The 15,906-nt window shown below is 37.4% G+C and overlaps 2 protein-coding genes across 2 annotated transcripts; both read right to left on the bottom strand.

The window, feature by feature from the left end:
* Positions 1–2,006: 2,006 nt before the first annotated feature.
* Positions 2,007–12,005, bottom strand: LOC148929511 (putative F-box/LRR-repeat protein 9). Its single transcript, XM_089056883.1, has 2 exons — positions 11,608–12,005; positions 2,007–2,709 (listed from the first exon to the last, which is right to left on the bottom strand). Exons 1-2 carry the CDS (start codon positions 12,003–12,005, stop codon positions 2,007–2,009), a joined length of 1,101 nt encoding a protein of 366 aa, XP_088913009.1.
* Positions 12,006–14,038: 2,033 nt separating this feature from the next.
* Positions 14,039–15,002, bottom strand: LOC148929510 (putative F-box/LRR-repeat protein 23). Its single transcript, XM_089056882.1, has 2 exons — positions 14,638–15,002; positions 14,039–14,474 (listed from the first exon to the last, which is right to left on the bottom strand). The coding sequence occupies exons 1-2, from the start codon at positions 15,000–15,002 to the stop codon at positions 14,039–14,041; spliced, it is 801 nt and encodes a 266-aa protein (XP_088913008.1).
* Between the last annotated feature and the right edge of the window lie 904 nt (positions 15,003–15,906).

The following is a 15,906-nucleotide window of genomic DNA, read 5'->3' as shown; positions in this document are numbered from 1 at the left end:
GATCCTGCCGGAGCCGGAACCGGAGCCTCCACAAATTGGCCAGTCGGGCAAACTGCGATCAGGCGCCATAAAATTCTCCGGAATTTGGGATAATCCCGGCGATTGGCCGTACCTCTAGGGGGAGGGACGATAGTATGCATCCACATCAAAATGTGGTGTTTGGTACGCCGGCGGGGTGGTCGAGCCTTGGGTGCCCGGCAACGAACCGGGAGTACCCAAACAGTTGTACATGCTCGCCCAATCGTCGAACGAGTTCAAGTCGAACACGCCGGAGCGCCGCCTGCCGGAGCCGCCGCCGCTGGAGTTTCCATCGCCGGACATTTTTTCAATAATTTGAGAGTAGTGTTTGTGTGTAAAATGGAAGAGAAATGAGGAATGAAAGTTGTGTTTGAGTGTAAAATGGTGAATGGTGTGTGTAGTATATTTATAGAAGAATAAAAAAAAAAAAAAAATTTGAAAAATTCGACCGTTTGAATTTTATTTTTTTTTTTAATTAAATTCGATTTTTTCGAATTTATAAAAAAAAAATATTACGTCATAAATACGACGCCGACTCGCGGGCCGGCGAGTGGGCGTCACGCAACGCTCCAGCGCGCGCCACGTGGGCGCGCGCGTCTCGCCGTGTCGCGTCGCACGACAAGATGTCTCGTCTCGTCGAGACGAGACGAGCCTCGCAACGCTGACTCGATGCTGGCTCGTCTCGTCGAGACAAGACCGAGCCAAACACTGACGGACCCAGGTGGGGTCGAGTGGGGTCGACCGACCCCACCGTGGTCCTACGAGCACTGCCGGAAACTGCATTCTTGGACCTCGGAGATCCCGCACAACTCCATCTTCGACCCCACCGAGCTCCGCCTTGACCGCGAGCGACGGACTTCCACCACAATCCTTCAGCCTTTGCAGTAAATAAAATGGGAGATAAAGAAAATTCGTGAGTAAAATAGAATAGATGAGAGAGATGGAGAGAGAGATGAACACATAGAAAGAGCAGAGAGTTTAGACGAAGAAGAAGATACGTTTAATGCTTATTTTATTTAATTAAATGGGCTAAATATATGGGCCCATTATTGAATTCGTTGCTACCCTATGATAATAAAAGATAGATCCATTGATTAATGGAAGATAATTATATTATATTTATATTTTATTTTATTTATTGATTTTTTTTTCAATTATTGCTAAACATGAAAGTATTTATTTAAAAAATGTTTAAATATATCATTAAAAATAAATATTTAAATTATAATAGTATACTCCCTCCGTCCGCCATTAGGAGTCTCATTCATTGGCGGTACGGGTTTCAAGAAATGTTAAGAAAAATGGGTGGAAAAAAGTTAGTGGAATAGAGGTCTCACTTGTATATATTAATTTTAAATGAAACATGAGTAAAAATGAATTAGGTGAAGGTGAGACCCTATTTAACATTTATGGTAAAAGTGAACCTGCACTCCTATTCGCGGTCAGACTAAAATAGAAAAAATGGGCTCCTATTCGCGGACGTAGGGAGTATTTTTTTAAATAATTATAGTACTATTATTTTTGTATTATATTCGACCCCACGAGTTTCGATTCCTGGATCCGTCATTGGAGCCAAAATCGAGCCCGCGTTGCTGATGCTCTTATGCACCAAGTCTTGTATTGTATGACTTCACCCGTTCTAATTCTCAAGAGAATGGAGAGAGTATTTAATAGTAGTATTAATTGTAAATTTGACTTTGATTTTAGAGCCTGGCTATCTTTTACAATATATATAGAAAATATTATTTCATCACCAAGTAATGATGTAAATAGCTGTAAAAACAAACTCCAAATCATATGAATAACAATTTGATGTAAACAGCTGGTAAAACAAAGTCCATGTATGGTTCCAACTAAAACCACTTATAAAAAACAAAGTAGTAGCATCATCCTTCACCAACATATCATCCTTCACCAACATAAAACATAAAAGTAAACCATCAAAATCTTAGAATTTTCAAGACAAATAGTAAGAACCCTCAAAATCTTCAATCCTCGTACTCTTCGTATTCATAATCACTTTCGTCTAGCAAGCGAGAGGTAAGGCCCCAGAATATAGGCTCACAGGCATGGATAGAAAGATCTTTTATTTGGTCAGAACATCGTTTTCCTAGACCCCCTTGTAGATGTAGACCAGAGAAATGCCGAAGATGAAGTGATTCAAGGTTGGGGGCATGGATAGAAAGATCTTTTATTTGGTCAGAACATGGACCGAACTGCCCGAAGATGTAGCTGACTTGATCTAAAGACTTAGGATGCAGCCTCAGATCTTTTATTTGCTCAGAACATCTTTTGCCTAGATCCCCTTGTAGATCAAGACCCGAGCATCCACTAAGTTCGAGTGATTCAAGGTGGGGGCATCCATTGAGAATCACTTCTAGTCCCTTATTTTCAAAGTGAAGTTGACAGAGTCGGAGATGTCGCAGATTAGGCATGGCTTTTCCAATTGCTACAACTTGCCATGTCATGTCTTCGACTACACCGACACCCCAAGAGTTGCTACAGTTGCTATATGTAAAAGATCTCAACATGGGGCAAGAGATGCCAATGGTTTCACAATCTTTGGGATTGAGATCTGTTGGCATGATAAGGTGCAATTCTTCTAATAGTGGAAGTTTTTTTATTACCTTAGTCAAAGCAGATGGTTTTATCTCAAAGTATGCAAGTGTCAAGCTTCGGAGCTGACTAGATCTGTCAAAAGAGTACAATATCTGTTATTCTTGGAGAACAATGAATGAGGAAAATTATTGTTAACATATTCAATTAACAAGATAAAAGTAAAACACAAGTGTTGTGACTTATGAGCAAGAGAATATTGTGTTAGAACAAATTAAATCACAAACAATTAAGTGAGAATGATGTGTGGTGCATTATAGCAAATGAAAGAATTTTACCGATCAGCTGCGTAGTTTAGCAACCCATGCCCATCAAAATAAGAAAGTTTTAGCTCGACCAATTGTCCCTTGCTACGATCCACTGCACAACGGCAAATGGCCTCAAATTTGTTGTCTTGGCGGCAACGCATATTGTCCAAATGAATAACGCACCACATGGCAGGATTCTTGCAGACTTTCCACCACGTACTACACACTAGCTGCGCACTCTCGAGTCTCTCTTCAGCACTCAATCTTTGTAGAATATTTGTCGTCAAATCCTCGGGCAGTTCGGTCCATGGCGGTGATGGTGGTGGAGGCTGGGCTGAGGATGAAGAGGCGGCTGTCGGTATTGGAGGTTTTGTTTGGATCATCGCCTCGTTGGATTCGGATGTCGTTCCCATGCTCACTATCTTGGGATTTTTCAGGTGTATAAATTGGATGGTTATAGGGGTGACTGATGTTTCCTCGATTCAAGTGCTCACAAAGACACGACCCTTCGTGTTCTAAATCAGAGTTAAGAAATGATGAAAGTGAACAAACGGAGTAGTTTTTGAAGTGAATGATGGTTAACAACGGTCAAATTTAACTAAGATGAAGCACCTCGGTTTGACTTCAATTATTGAGATTGAGATCAATGGTTTTTATGTCCAACAAATCCCAAATTTTATACCACCAAAAACTAGTTTATTTGCTAAAAAATAGGTTTGTTTATGCATTTATTCAAAGTATATGTATGCATATATAGTACTCCCTCCGTCCTGGCTAAGATGACACATTGCTTAGCCGGCACGGGATTTTAGGAGTTATTGGTTAAAATATTTAATTGGAGAGAGAGAAGGTATGTGTAAGTATTAAAGTAGAGAGATAAAGAAAGATGAATATTTTAATAGGAGTGAGAAAAAGTGGTTGAGTGTATTAATTGGAGAGAGAATGTTACCAAAAAAGGAAATGTGTCATCTTAATTGGGACAAACAAAAAAGGAAAACGTGTCATCTTAAGCGGGACGGAGGGAGTATATGCAAAGTGTATAATATTTTGGTCATATATTTATGATTTGTGTATAACTTTTTTATTTTTTAAGAACCATAAATATAATTAGTGCATATTTTTATTCAAATTTTTGAAAATATAGGAAGGAAATTCAAATATAAAAATAAAAAATAAAGTTAAAGGCTATTAAGTCTTTTTAACTTGTCCACTTACTATATTTATTATTAAATCTATAATTAATACATCAAATTATTAATATAGTCTTATTTTGATTGTACAAAATTTGGTTGTTTATCATTACTCTTTTATGTCAACCGTCTAATTCTAACTTTTACTCCATTTAGTAGTACTACTATGAAAAAAAAAGTCACGTGAGAACATGATAAGGGCATCCGCAGCGCGGCTCGCCACCGGTTTGGTCTCGTCCCGGCGAGACGCGACGGCGGCGAGACCGTGTTGCAACAGATATCTCGTCCCGACGAGATTGGACATCCCGTCGCGCGTCGCGCGTATAAGAGGCTGCCACGAGCTGTCTCGCCACGCGCGCGGGCCACGTGGCACACGCTGGCGTGCGGCGTGAAGCCCACTTTCCGGCACGCGAGTGGGCGTCGTAATAATGACATCATAATTCGATTTTTAAAAAATTAAAAAACGGTAATGTGATCGTTCAACGGTCGATTTTTAAATTTTTTTATTTTTTTTTTATTCTATAAATACTCTTCTCATTTTCCATTTTACACACAAACACACATCTATTCTTTTCTCATTTTTCTTTCTTTCCTCTCCAATCACTTCTATAAATCATTCATTTATTTTTTTCATTTCCCAAATTTAATCCATTCATGGATCCATTTGAGCAAATGCGTCGAATAATGGAAGAATCGCTAGAGGAAGATCAACGTAGGGGGGAGGAAGCCGTCGAGCCTCCTCAAAGGCGACCCCGAACTTACATCCATCGTAACCGGAAGGAAGCTGCCGCAAGGTTGGAACGTGATTACTTCAGTCGAAACCCAGTATGGGGAGATATCTACTTCCGTCGTCGTTTCCGTATGTCACGCGCGCTATTTTTGCATATCGCGAATACATTGGCGGCACGGGAAGAGTACTTCAGAGAAGGGTTCGACGCTGTTGGCCGTCCTAGCCACACGACGCTAAAAAAATGTACTGCAGCAATTCCGTCATCTTGCTACTGGACAAACGGCGGATTCGTTCGACGAATACCTGCTCGTCGGAGAATCCCCCGAGAGACTTTGTTTGTTGAACTTCTGCAAAGGCGTATGGGCAGCCTTCACCGACGAATTTCTGAAGAAGCCAACCACCGCAGATTGTCAGTTTATGCTCCAACTTCACGAACAAGCACACGGATTCCCCGGGATGCTCGGGAGTGTCAATTGCATGCATTGACAATGGAAGAATTGCCTTGTGGCGTGGAAGGGGTTATACACGAGCGGCCACAAAAGGCACCCACCCCACCGTTATACTCGAGGCCGTCGCCGACTACCGGCTATGGATTTGGCATGCGTATTTCGGGGTCCCCGGCTCGAACAACGACGTCAACGTGCTCAACAATTCAAACCTCTTTAGAGAAGTTCTGAATGGTAAAGTGCTGGCCATTAACTTCATCGCTAACAATTGTCAGTATAAAATGGGGTACTATCTTGCCGATGACATCTATCCGAAGTGACCAACCTTCGTGAAGACGTTCAACAGGGCTGCGAACGAAAAGCAGTCTCTTTTTGCGCAGAAGCATGAGGCTGCTCGTAAGGATGTGGAGAGAGCGTTCGGGGTTCTCCAAGCTTGATTTAACATTATCAAATCCCCGGCTCGTACGTGGTTTATGGATAATATGGTCGACATCATGTATACGTGTATAATTGCACAACATGATTGTCGCCGACGAAGGACCTGAGGCGGGAAATTTGTTCAACCCTGAAACCCGGGAAAGCTCTACTGCAAGTAGTCCGCCTCGAAGTGGAGTGCATCCGTCTTTGCAAGAACGGTTGTCTATTCGGGCAAGGACACGTGATTCTACCGCCACGCCCAACTCCAGGAAAATCTAATGGAACACATCTGGGCAAAATTTGGCCACCGTTAGATGATCGTCACTAGAGAACTCCTTCTTTTGTTTCTTTGCCTCCATTTTTTTGTGATTTGAATTTAAGTGTGCAATTTGTATTTCTAGTCGTTTAAATTATGTCTTTTTTATTTTTTTAGGTATTTAAATTATAATTTTATTTTATTTAATGAAGTTAATTAAAAAAAAATGAAATTGAATGAGCTCGGACGACGTCGCAGACGATCGATCGTCCGGACAAAAATTGAGCCGTTATGGATGCTCTAACATGTTAGAACAAATTTTTGCATGGAAGATTAACCAAGGTGATAAAGAAAACACGTAAGCTATGGAAAAAGTCTACTTCCTACATCCCACAATAAATGACACATTTGGGTAATAGCACTAGATTTTAGGAAATATTCCCTCTGTCCTATAGAAATAGATCTTTTAGGGTTGACACGGATTTTAATGTGCAATTGATAAAGTAAGAGAAAAAAGAGTTTAAGTATTTGAAATTATGTAATGGATGATGAGGCCCATAAATAATAAAATTTAAAAAAAGGAAAAAAGTTGCCATAAGTGAATATGAACTATTTTTATGGGATATATGAAAAAAAAAATGTGACATATTTCTATGGTACCGAGGGAATATTGTTTTGTGTGTTAAGTGAAGAAAGAAGATAATATAATTTTTTAATATATGAGAGAATTTTTTTATAAAAAGAAATATGCTTAAATAATGTTGCTATTAATATTGTACGTATTGAAAATTGAAATAAGTGGCTCCTCGGTTACTCTGCCTCGATCCCTTAAAAATCAAGTTGTCAAATGGAATGAAGAGTCATTGAAAATTGAAATCAGAGGATTCTCTATTCACCTGCCCAAGAAACGCTTCTTATTCACACTGTCAAATCGAAACAAATGAACTGACTCTTTTTAAATTTTCTCAAACGTCGGGTCCTTAGGGATTCTATTTTTCTTTATATCGTAAAAAAAATAACAACAAATCTATGTAACTAAATTTTGTAAAATTAAAATCTAATTTATTTAATAAAAAATAGGTTTATTTATAAATTTAATTAAAATATTAAATGTATATATAGTACATGGAAAGTGCATAATATTGTGGTTATATATTTATGATTTATTATATATTTTTTATTTTTTTATAACTATATATATAATTAATGCATATTTTAATTTAAATTTTAAAAATAATAGAAAAAAATTCAAATATAAATATAAAAAATGAGGTTAAATACTAATAAGTCTTTTTAACTTATCCACTTACTATATTTATAATTTTAATATACAATTAATACATCAAATTATTAATATAACTTTATTTTGGTTGTACAAAATTTGGTTGTTTATCATTACTCAAAAAACAAATGTTAATAACAAAACTATTACCCAACTTTTAAAAAATCTTACTCCCTTCATCCTATTGTCCTATAGAAATATGTCCTATAGTATTTGACACGAATTTTAATGCGTGATTAGTAAAACAAGAGAGAATGAGAAAAAATAGTTGAAATTGTGTAGTGGAAATGATAAAGTAAAAGAGAAGAAGAAGAAGAAGAAGAGCTCCATTCATACACAATGATGATTGTGGAGTTGGAGGTGGAGAAAAGCTCCATAAAAGGCTCTTCTTTGTACGATGACATTATGCTCATTTTAAGATATCTTGTGTGTGTGAAATGTATACATAAGTAACTTGGTGTGGTTTTTTATTTTTGGCATATCATTGATTGTTTTGTTCTCTGTCTTTTGTACAACCTAAGTATACTTGGTGTGGTTTTTTATTTTTGGCATATCATTGATTGTTTTGTTCTCTGTCTTTTGTACAACCTAAGTATACTTGGTGTGGTAATTCTCCCAGTATTTCATTTACCAGAACCACTGATATGGTCTATGTTCTACTCTTTCAACAGATCAAGTCAGCTTCGACGCCTTGAATTTTCATCCCGTGATGTTATAGGTCCTGCTTTGATTGAGGAATTAATTAAAAATCTCCCACAATTGGAAGAGTTGAAGCTTTTCTTGAACCAATTGCTCCAACCCGAAGATTTGGAAACCATTGGCGTCTCTTGCCCCATGTTGAAAACATTTTCATATGGCAACAGTTGGAGACAGCATCCAGATATTTCAAAGTATGTTATAGCAATTGGAAAAACCATGCCTAATCTGTGCCTTCTCCGACTTCTTGGACGTTGGGAAGGAAATAAGGATGTGGAAGTGATTCTCGATGGCTGCCCCCATCTCGAGGTCCTTCAGCTTCATCAGTCTGGCGATTTTTTGATATTGAAGGCCTCTAGGAAATTGATGGATGCTCTATCGATGGATATTGAGTTATGTGATAAGCTGAATCAATGTGAAGTCTAACTATCATCTCTTCTTTGTTTGTTTTTCCAAATGGTTTATTTTGTATCGTTATTTGGACCTTTCATCTCTTCTATCCATCAGTTTTTCTTTACTTGGATAGTTTTGGAAATGCTAATGCTTTCAAAATCTTTTGGATTGAGACTTGGCAACATCGTAAGATGCAACTCTTCCAATTGTGTAAGATTTTTTATCACCATAGGCAAAACACTATTGTCTATTATACGATACAGATGAACTGTAAAGCATCGTAGCTGACTTGATCTGTAGATTACGGGATAAGAATATCAACACCAAAACACAAGAGGAAACTTGTAAGAAAGCATGGAAACCACAGACGCAATGATAGTTTTTTTTTATAAAGCTTTACTCCATCTCCATAAAAAAATACTTCCTCTGTCCCACAAAAGTTGTCATACTTGTGGGGGACGACACGAGATTTTAGGAGGTTTTGTTTTGTGTGTTAAATGAAGAGAGAAAATATAATTTTTATATTCATGTGAGAGAGAACTTTTTTCAAAAAGGAAAATGTGACATCTTTTGTGGAACAAACTAAAAAGGAAATCGTGACATCTTTTATGGTACTAAATAAATAAACAAGAAAAATAATTAGCATACGAAGATGAGGCTGATTAGATTCTTTCAAAATCTAATACATATACTCCCTGAATATGATTTAGCCAGAATCTTTGGACCATAGCCTCACATCTTTTATTTGCTCATGACATCCTCTTGTATACTGAAACTACAGCATCCCCGGAGATCAAGTGATCTGAGGTGGGGGCTGCCATCCAGAATCACTTCCAGGCCCTTATTTCCCATTGGTGTCCAAAAATTCGGAGATGGCACAGATTAGGCATGATTTTTAGTGCTGATGACGTGGTAAGGAGAGAGAGTGGCTAGCCTATTGCTATTGGAGATGCTCTTAATAATTCGATTCTCTCTGTATGCATTGCAAAGGCGAATCTCATGGCAGCCCTAATTAACAAAAAAGCAAAGCTTTTCAGCAACGCCGCCGCCTCCTCAGCCGCGCCACCATCACCGCCATGGCTCGAACTGCCCGATTATTTGACCGAGAATATCCTGCAAAGGTTGCCCGTTTGAGAGATACTGACGAGTGCGCAGCTAGTGTGTACTACATGGTGGAGAGTGATAAAAAAATCCCACGATATGGCGCGTTATTCACTTGGATTGGCGAGATTGGAATGACGAACAATTCGCTAGCGTATGCTATAACAAGATATATACTAGTACTCAAGAATTAAATGCATATTCAGCAAATTTAATCTAAGCGAGAATAATTGATATAAACACTTTGTGATGATCTTAAAAATATTCTACCTACTAATAAAGTTAAGCTTTTCACAAGTAGAGCAAAATTGTTTAACTATACATACTATAAAATTTTGATAAAGCTATTAATTACTCCATATTACAATACCAATAAAAAAGTAATTTAAAATACAATATTTTACAATATGTATATTACATTATTTACAAGTCATTGAACAAATAACATCCTTTCAAACTATAATTTAAAAGGTCATTGATTAAATTTAACACCTTTGCTTAAAAGTGATTTGACGTAAAAATTATTGAATAAATATAGCACATCTCTAAAATATAATTTGACAACAAATAAATTAGAATAATATTGCATAAATATTTGAAAATGATCTTTAACAGACATTGGTTATATATTGCAACAATGATTTGACAAGAAATAAGGAGTTACTAAGTACTCTTGTGAGCAGATATTGAAAAAAATGATATCATAAAATAATGGCAGCTGAGAATCGAACTCAGCAACCGAGTGCAAGCATGATCTCAAAATCAGAGCACTTGCCAACTGCGCTATCAATACTTTTGATGAATGTATCTGAATATATGTATTATAGATAAAACTAGAATGGCGCCCCCACCGTAGCTCCGCCAAGTGATTTGTACTCTCTCCGTCCACGAATAAGAGTCACGTTCACTTTTTTGCACATATTTTGTAAAAATGATAATAAATAGTTAAAGTGGAGAAATGATAAAGTAAGACAAAGAATAATGTAGATAAGAGTCTTGTCTACATTATTCTCCATTTTACTATATTATTTCTCCACTTTAAATATTTATTATCATTTTTACAAAACAAGTGCAAAAAAGTAAATGAGACTCTTATTCGTGGACGAAGGGAGTATATCTTAATTTTAACATCTTTTTAACTGCCTCATTAGTTTAAATTTATAGAATACTACTATTATGTAGAAGTATAATTTAAAAGCCAAATTTTTTTTATTAAAATTAATGGCCATTATAAATAAATTATGGATTTTGCATTTCTGTTTCTTACAAAATGCGACACTGTTCTCCAAATACTAGTATAAGCGAATAGGAGAAATTAAAAAAAAATAAAATAAAATTGTCAACTATCTATTCGTAAAAATTGAGCGCTTATTAAAATACAATCAAACCATCTTCCCCAAATCAACACTCACGCGATGAAGCCAAAAAAATCGAAGAAATTGAAAAGGGGATCTTCACCGCCGTGGATCGAGCTACCGGAGCATCTGACGGCAGATATTCTGCAAAGGCTGTATCCGGAGGAGATAATTGACAGTGTGCAGTGCGTGTGCAAGACCTGGTGGAGAGTCTGCAACAATCCGGCCACGTGGCGCTCTATTGTCATTTATAGTATACACATCAACTGTAAGGCATCGTAGATGACTTGATCTGTTGAATGTGGGAAAGAAGAATGGGAAAAGAATATCAACACAAAAAACCAGAGGAAACTTGTAAAAAGAAAGGATGGGAACCAAAGCAACAATGCCAAGATTTTATAAAGCTTTTCTCCAAAAATCTAAATCCAACAAGATAATTTAGCATATTTATAATTCGTCAAACAAGTTAAAAGAAAGTGCTATTGTTACTCAATGAAATTCATCTTGAAACATACAGAAAAGTAAATTCAAAAGTAGTTGGAGTATTATCACAATTTCAATTAAATGCAATTACAAAAATAGTTCTTCTAAGGCTATACAATTAGATATAAAACTTCTAGGTCTATCCATCGATTCCAAAACACAATCATATACCACCAAAATTTCGTTTATAGCACAAGCCTTTTTAGTATTCACTCAACTTTTGATGAAATTGTAAACAGTGAGCACAAAAGTATTCACTTCACTTAAGCCTTGGACCAAACATGGAAGTTGTTCCAAATATAGCTAGATTAGAAGTTAAAATGAATTAAAACACAAAAACTTAACCAAACACCAAAAATAGTGAGCACAAAAGTACCGGTCAGCTATGTAGTTTAGCAAGCCATCCACTTCAAAACCGGTAAGCTTTAGCTCGAGCAATTGTCCCTGACTACGATCCACTGCACAGCGGCAAATGATCTCAAATTTGTCATCCGCGCATCGTAGATAACTCAAATCAATAACGCGCCACATGACGGGATTCATGCAGACTCTCAACCATGCACTACACACTAGCTGCGCACTCTCCAGAATCTCTTCCACATCCAACCTTTGCAGGATATTCGCCGTCAAATCCTCGGGCAGCTCGATCCATGGCGGCGACGGTGGAAGCAGAGGCGCGGCTGAGGATGATGGAGAGGCAGCAATGGTGGGATCTGGAAGCTCAGTTTGGATCATTAGCTCCCTCGATTCCGATTTTGCTCCCTTGCTCAACATTTTCAACGATTATGGGTTTGGACTTTGGTTAATATAGGAGGCATATCATGTGAGTATATATACACACATGCTAATGACAATTGACATGATTGTATTGAAAATTGAAATAAGAGGCTCTTCGTTAACTGCCCACGACTCTTCTTATTCATGTAATTATATATAGACAAATTTAGTAAATGAGTTTGAGCTTTCAAGATTAATTAAACAATTATAGTGGAATAAGGGTCTCACATGGAGGAGTTTGAGGTGTGTATTTAATGCCTATTTTTAGAAAGATTTCAATTGGGACAATCTTTGCCGGGAGAGAACGAAAATAGTAAAATGGGATGGAGGGAGTACTACTTTTTCTTTTGCCACTAAAAACGATCCATTTTCAACAGGCATGTCTGCTTTTATTTGATTGAATTGTATTTTTTATTTGAAATCCAACTGTTGGGATTGTGTTAGGCTTTCAATTGGAGAGGCGGCGGCCATGCTGAAGATCTTCGAATGTTAAGTGTGTGTAGTGTTGGGAATGTGAATGAATGAGTTTAGTTTGTTAGGTTTCCTCTTTCTATGGAGTTTGTTAGCAGAATTCATGATTAGTAAGATAGTGGCGAAGTTGGTTAAAAATTTGCAAATTATTTGGATTGAAGATTTAATTTTGTATTACCAAAATCATTATTGAAAATTTGAAATGTCGAATAAGTTGCTGGGAGAAAAGATAAACCAACATCAATTACTAGTAATTAAGAGGCTCTTATTCGGTAACTCCTACGAGGCTACGACCCTTATGATTCATGTGTTTAATTGTAATTAAATATGGACTAATTGAATAATGAGTATGAGCATTCATTGTTGATTAATGAAGATTTTAAATTGAAGAGATCAACTCAGCCATTTTTACTATTTAAAAGTGAAACTGAAGAGTCTAATTACTACTGACGAACCAAGAAAATAAAAATTGTAATTCCGTCCCATAATAATTTACACTTTTAATGCATAATTAATAAAATAAGAAATAAGAAAAAAGAAAAAACTATTAAAGTCCGCCTCATTAAAGAAAAAGTTTCTGAATTTAAAATATACATATTTTTGTGAAATGGACTAAAAAGAAAAAAAGTATATGTTATTATTGCCTTAAAATTAAGCCTATTCCACCCAATAGATTAGTAAAATAGCCACTTAAAAATCAAAAAGCTTTAGCTCGAGCACTTGTCTGTGGTGCGGCAATCCACTGCGCGATGGAAAATGATCTTAAATTCGTTGGCCGCATAACATCGACGATAAAAATAAAAATCAATGACACACCACACGGCTTGATTGATCTTAAAAGCCAAGTAAATTACTATAAAATTTTGGGATATTGGCATCTAATATCACGAAACTTTCAAAAAGTTGAGTTTTTCCCACGAACTTTAAAATTGACAAATAATATCACGAACTTTACCCCTTGTTTGTTTTTTCCCACGAATGGAAAAATTCTTCAAATAAACGGATATTTTTTCGTAATTTCTCAACAACAATTTTGAGAGCTTCAAGTTTTTCAATCTTTGAAGATAGTTTTTCTTGAAACACATCCTCCAAAATTGTTCTTCAATCTATTAAAATAACATGAATTTTTACCATTCGTGGGAAAAAACAAACAAGGGGTAAAGTTCGTGATATTATTTGTCAATTTTAAAGTTCGTGAGAAAAACCCAACTTTTTGAAAGTTTCGTGATATTAGAGGCCAATATCTCTAAAATTTTAAAATATTAAATACATTAAAAAGGATAACAATGTCAATTCTGAAACTAACAATGAGATGTAAATAGCTGGAAATAAAAACCCAAATGTGGTGCCATTTGAAAAAACTAAGTAGCATCATCCTTCACCAACCTAACATAAAAGCGAAGCAACAAAATCTTAGCATTTTCAAGACATATAGTAATAACCATCAACATCTTGAATCCTAATAAAAATCAGCTGGATCATATTCATAACCACGTAGTATCATAGAAGTTGCCTTGCAATAAGTCATCATTTGATGAAACATGTTCAGATTGACAAGACTAAGAACTGATTATAAGATCTTTTATTTGCTCAGAACATCTTTTGCCTAGACCGCCTTTTAGATCAAGACCATAGCATCTCTCAAGACGGAGTGTTTCAAGGTAGGGACAGCCATCAAGAATCGCTTCCAGCCCCTCATTCTTGGTCCGTAGCCCCTCAAGTCCGAGATGGCGCAAATTAGGCATGGTTTTCCCAATTGCAACACCATACTCGATGCTGTATCTTCCATCATCCACATCTTCTGGATACTCGTTATAAACAAATGATTTCAACATGGGGCAAGAGATGCCAATGCTCTCGAATTGTTCGATACTGAGCATTGGCATCTCGATAAGGTGCAACTCTTCCAATTGTGGGAGTTTCTCTAATGCATCATTCAAAGCATCTCCTATTTCATCATACCCTATGAGTGTAAGGCTTCGAAGCTGACTTGATCTGTCAAATTCACATTACTATTTCATTATAAAGCTTTTATCCATAACAGAAACTACACAACTTGTTACATAAAATTGTTGTTCATATTCATCCAACAAGATATAAAAAAAGCAAGTGTTTATTAGCAATAACAAAACATATAGAGAAGAGAATCGTGTTATACCGCTCAGCAACGTAATTCAGAAACCCATAGTCTCCAGCGAAACTAGTAACCAATAGGTCGATCAATTGTCCCTGGCTACGATCCACTGCAAAATGGCATATGTCATCGAATTCCTCGTTCCCCCATTGTTGACTATCCAAATCAATCACGCGCCACAAGGAGAGATTCTTGCAGATTCTCCACCATGTACTGCACACCAACTGCGCTCTCATCATATCATCAATGTGCAGCCTTTGCAGGATATTCATTGTCAAATCATCAGGCAGTTCGGTCCATGGCAGCGATGGTGGTGCGTCTGAGTAGGAAGAGGCGAACATCTTCGATTTTTTGTTGATTAGGTTTCCATGATGGTATTCATTCTCCATACGTATGAATTGATTTTTCATTAGGAGTAATTGTCTTCACCGCAAGAACTCAATGAATTGAGAATTTATGAGTATGAGAACTAAATTTAAAATTATTGTTCAAAATATGCCTTTTTTTATTTCAACAATGAAACCTTTATCCAAGCAAAGGAAGTTCCTAAACTTAAAAGGAAAATAACTATAAACAAAAAAGGAAAACCTAAATTGATAAAAGGAAAAACAGTTACTCTTAATATTTTTCATCTACTAATTCTACTAAATAGGAAGTGAATAAAATCTAAAATATAGCTTGCTTATGCCATTCACAACGCTTGCCTCTTATCCGTCTCTTAACCGTCTCATCTCTTAACTATTCATGGGCGCCACTGTACTTTTCAGCTCATCTCTTAACTAAGAGACAGCACCTGCAACCCTCCATCTCTTAACCGTCTCTCATATGGGCTGCAACTTGGCCAGGATTCATTTTTGAGAGGTCCGCCATTGTGGCGACTATGTACATGGACATTAGGGTGTGCGAGCCCGTGCCCGTGCCCGTGCCGGAGCCCGAGCCCTCGCCCGCCTGGCTTGGTCCGCCGCGGCCCATCCCTCTCGCTCTCGCTCTCCCCCTGGCTCTAGCCGCCTTCGCCGCCTTGGTCCCTTGCGGCCGATGTCGTGCACCGGAAGAAGAACCCCCTACATCATCGGTTGGCGTGCCCTCACGTGAGGTGTTGCCTTCGCCGCCATCACTAGACGAGTAGTGGCCACGCGGCGTGTGCTTCGTGCGTTTCGAGACCGAGCTCGACTCGACACCGCCAGCCCACCTGTCAAGGTGGTGGACTTGCGACCAAATATCGACAAGCTTGAAATCTTTGCCGACGTCGTCTTTGAAGACCCGCAACGCCGCTCTCAGAATGTCGGCTCCACT

Source organism: Salvia hispanica, chromosome 4, assembly GCF_029641045.1.
Source record: "Salvia hispanica isolate PSC_SH4W2 chromosome 4, Shi_PSC_v1, whole genome shotgun sequence".
NCBI lineage: Eukaryota > Viridiplantae > Streptophyta > Magnoliopsida > Lamiales > Lamiaceae > Salvia > Salvia hispanica.
The sequence above is the reverse complement of the archived record's forward strand: the minus strand, read 5'-3'. Positions and strand labels throughout refer to the sequence as shown.

Coding starts and splice junctions, on each gene's coding strand:
- LOC148929511 (XM_089056883.1), bottom strand. CDS start 12,005: ATGTTGAGCAAGGGAGCAAAATCGGAATCGAGGGAGCTAATGATCCAA. Junction 2,710..11,607: donor CTAAACTACATAGCTGACCG/GTACTTTTGTGC, acceptor CTCTTTTGACAG/ATCTAGTCAGCTCCGAAGCT.
- LOC148929510 (XM_089056882.1), bottom strand. CDS start 15,002: ATGGAGAATGAATACCATCATGGAAACCTAATCAACAAAAAATCGAAG. Junction 14,475..14,637: donor CTGAATTACGTTGCTGAGCG/GTATAACACGAT, acceptor TGAATTTGACAG/ATCAAGTCAGCTTCGAAGCC.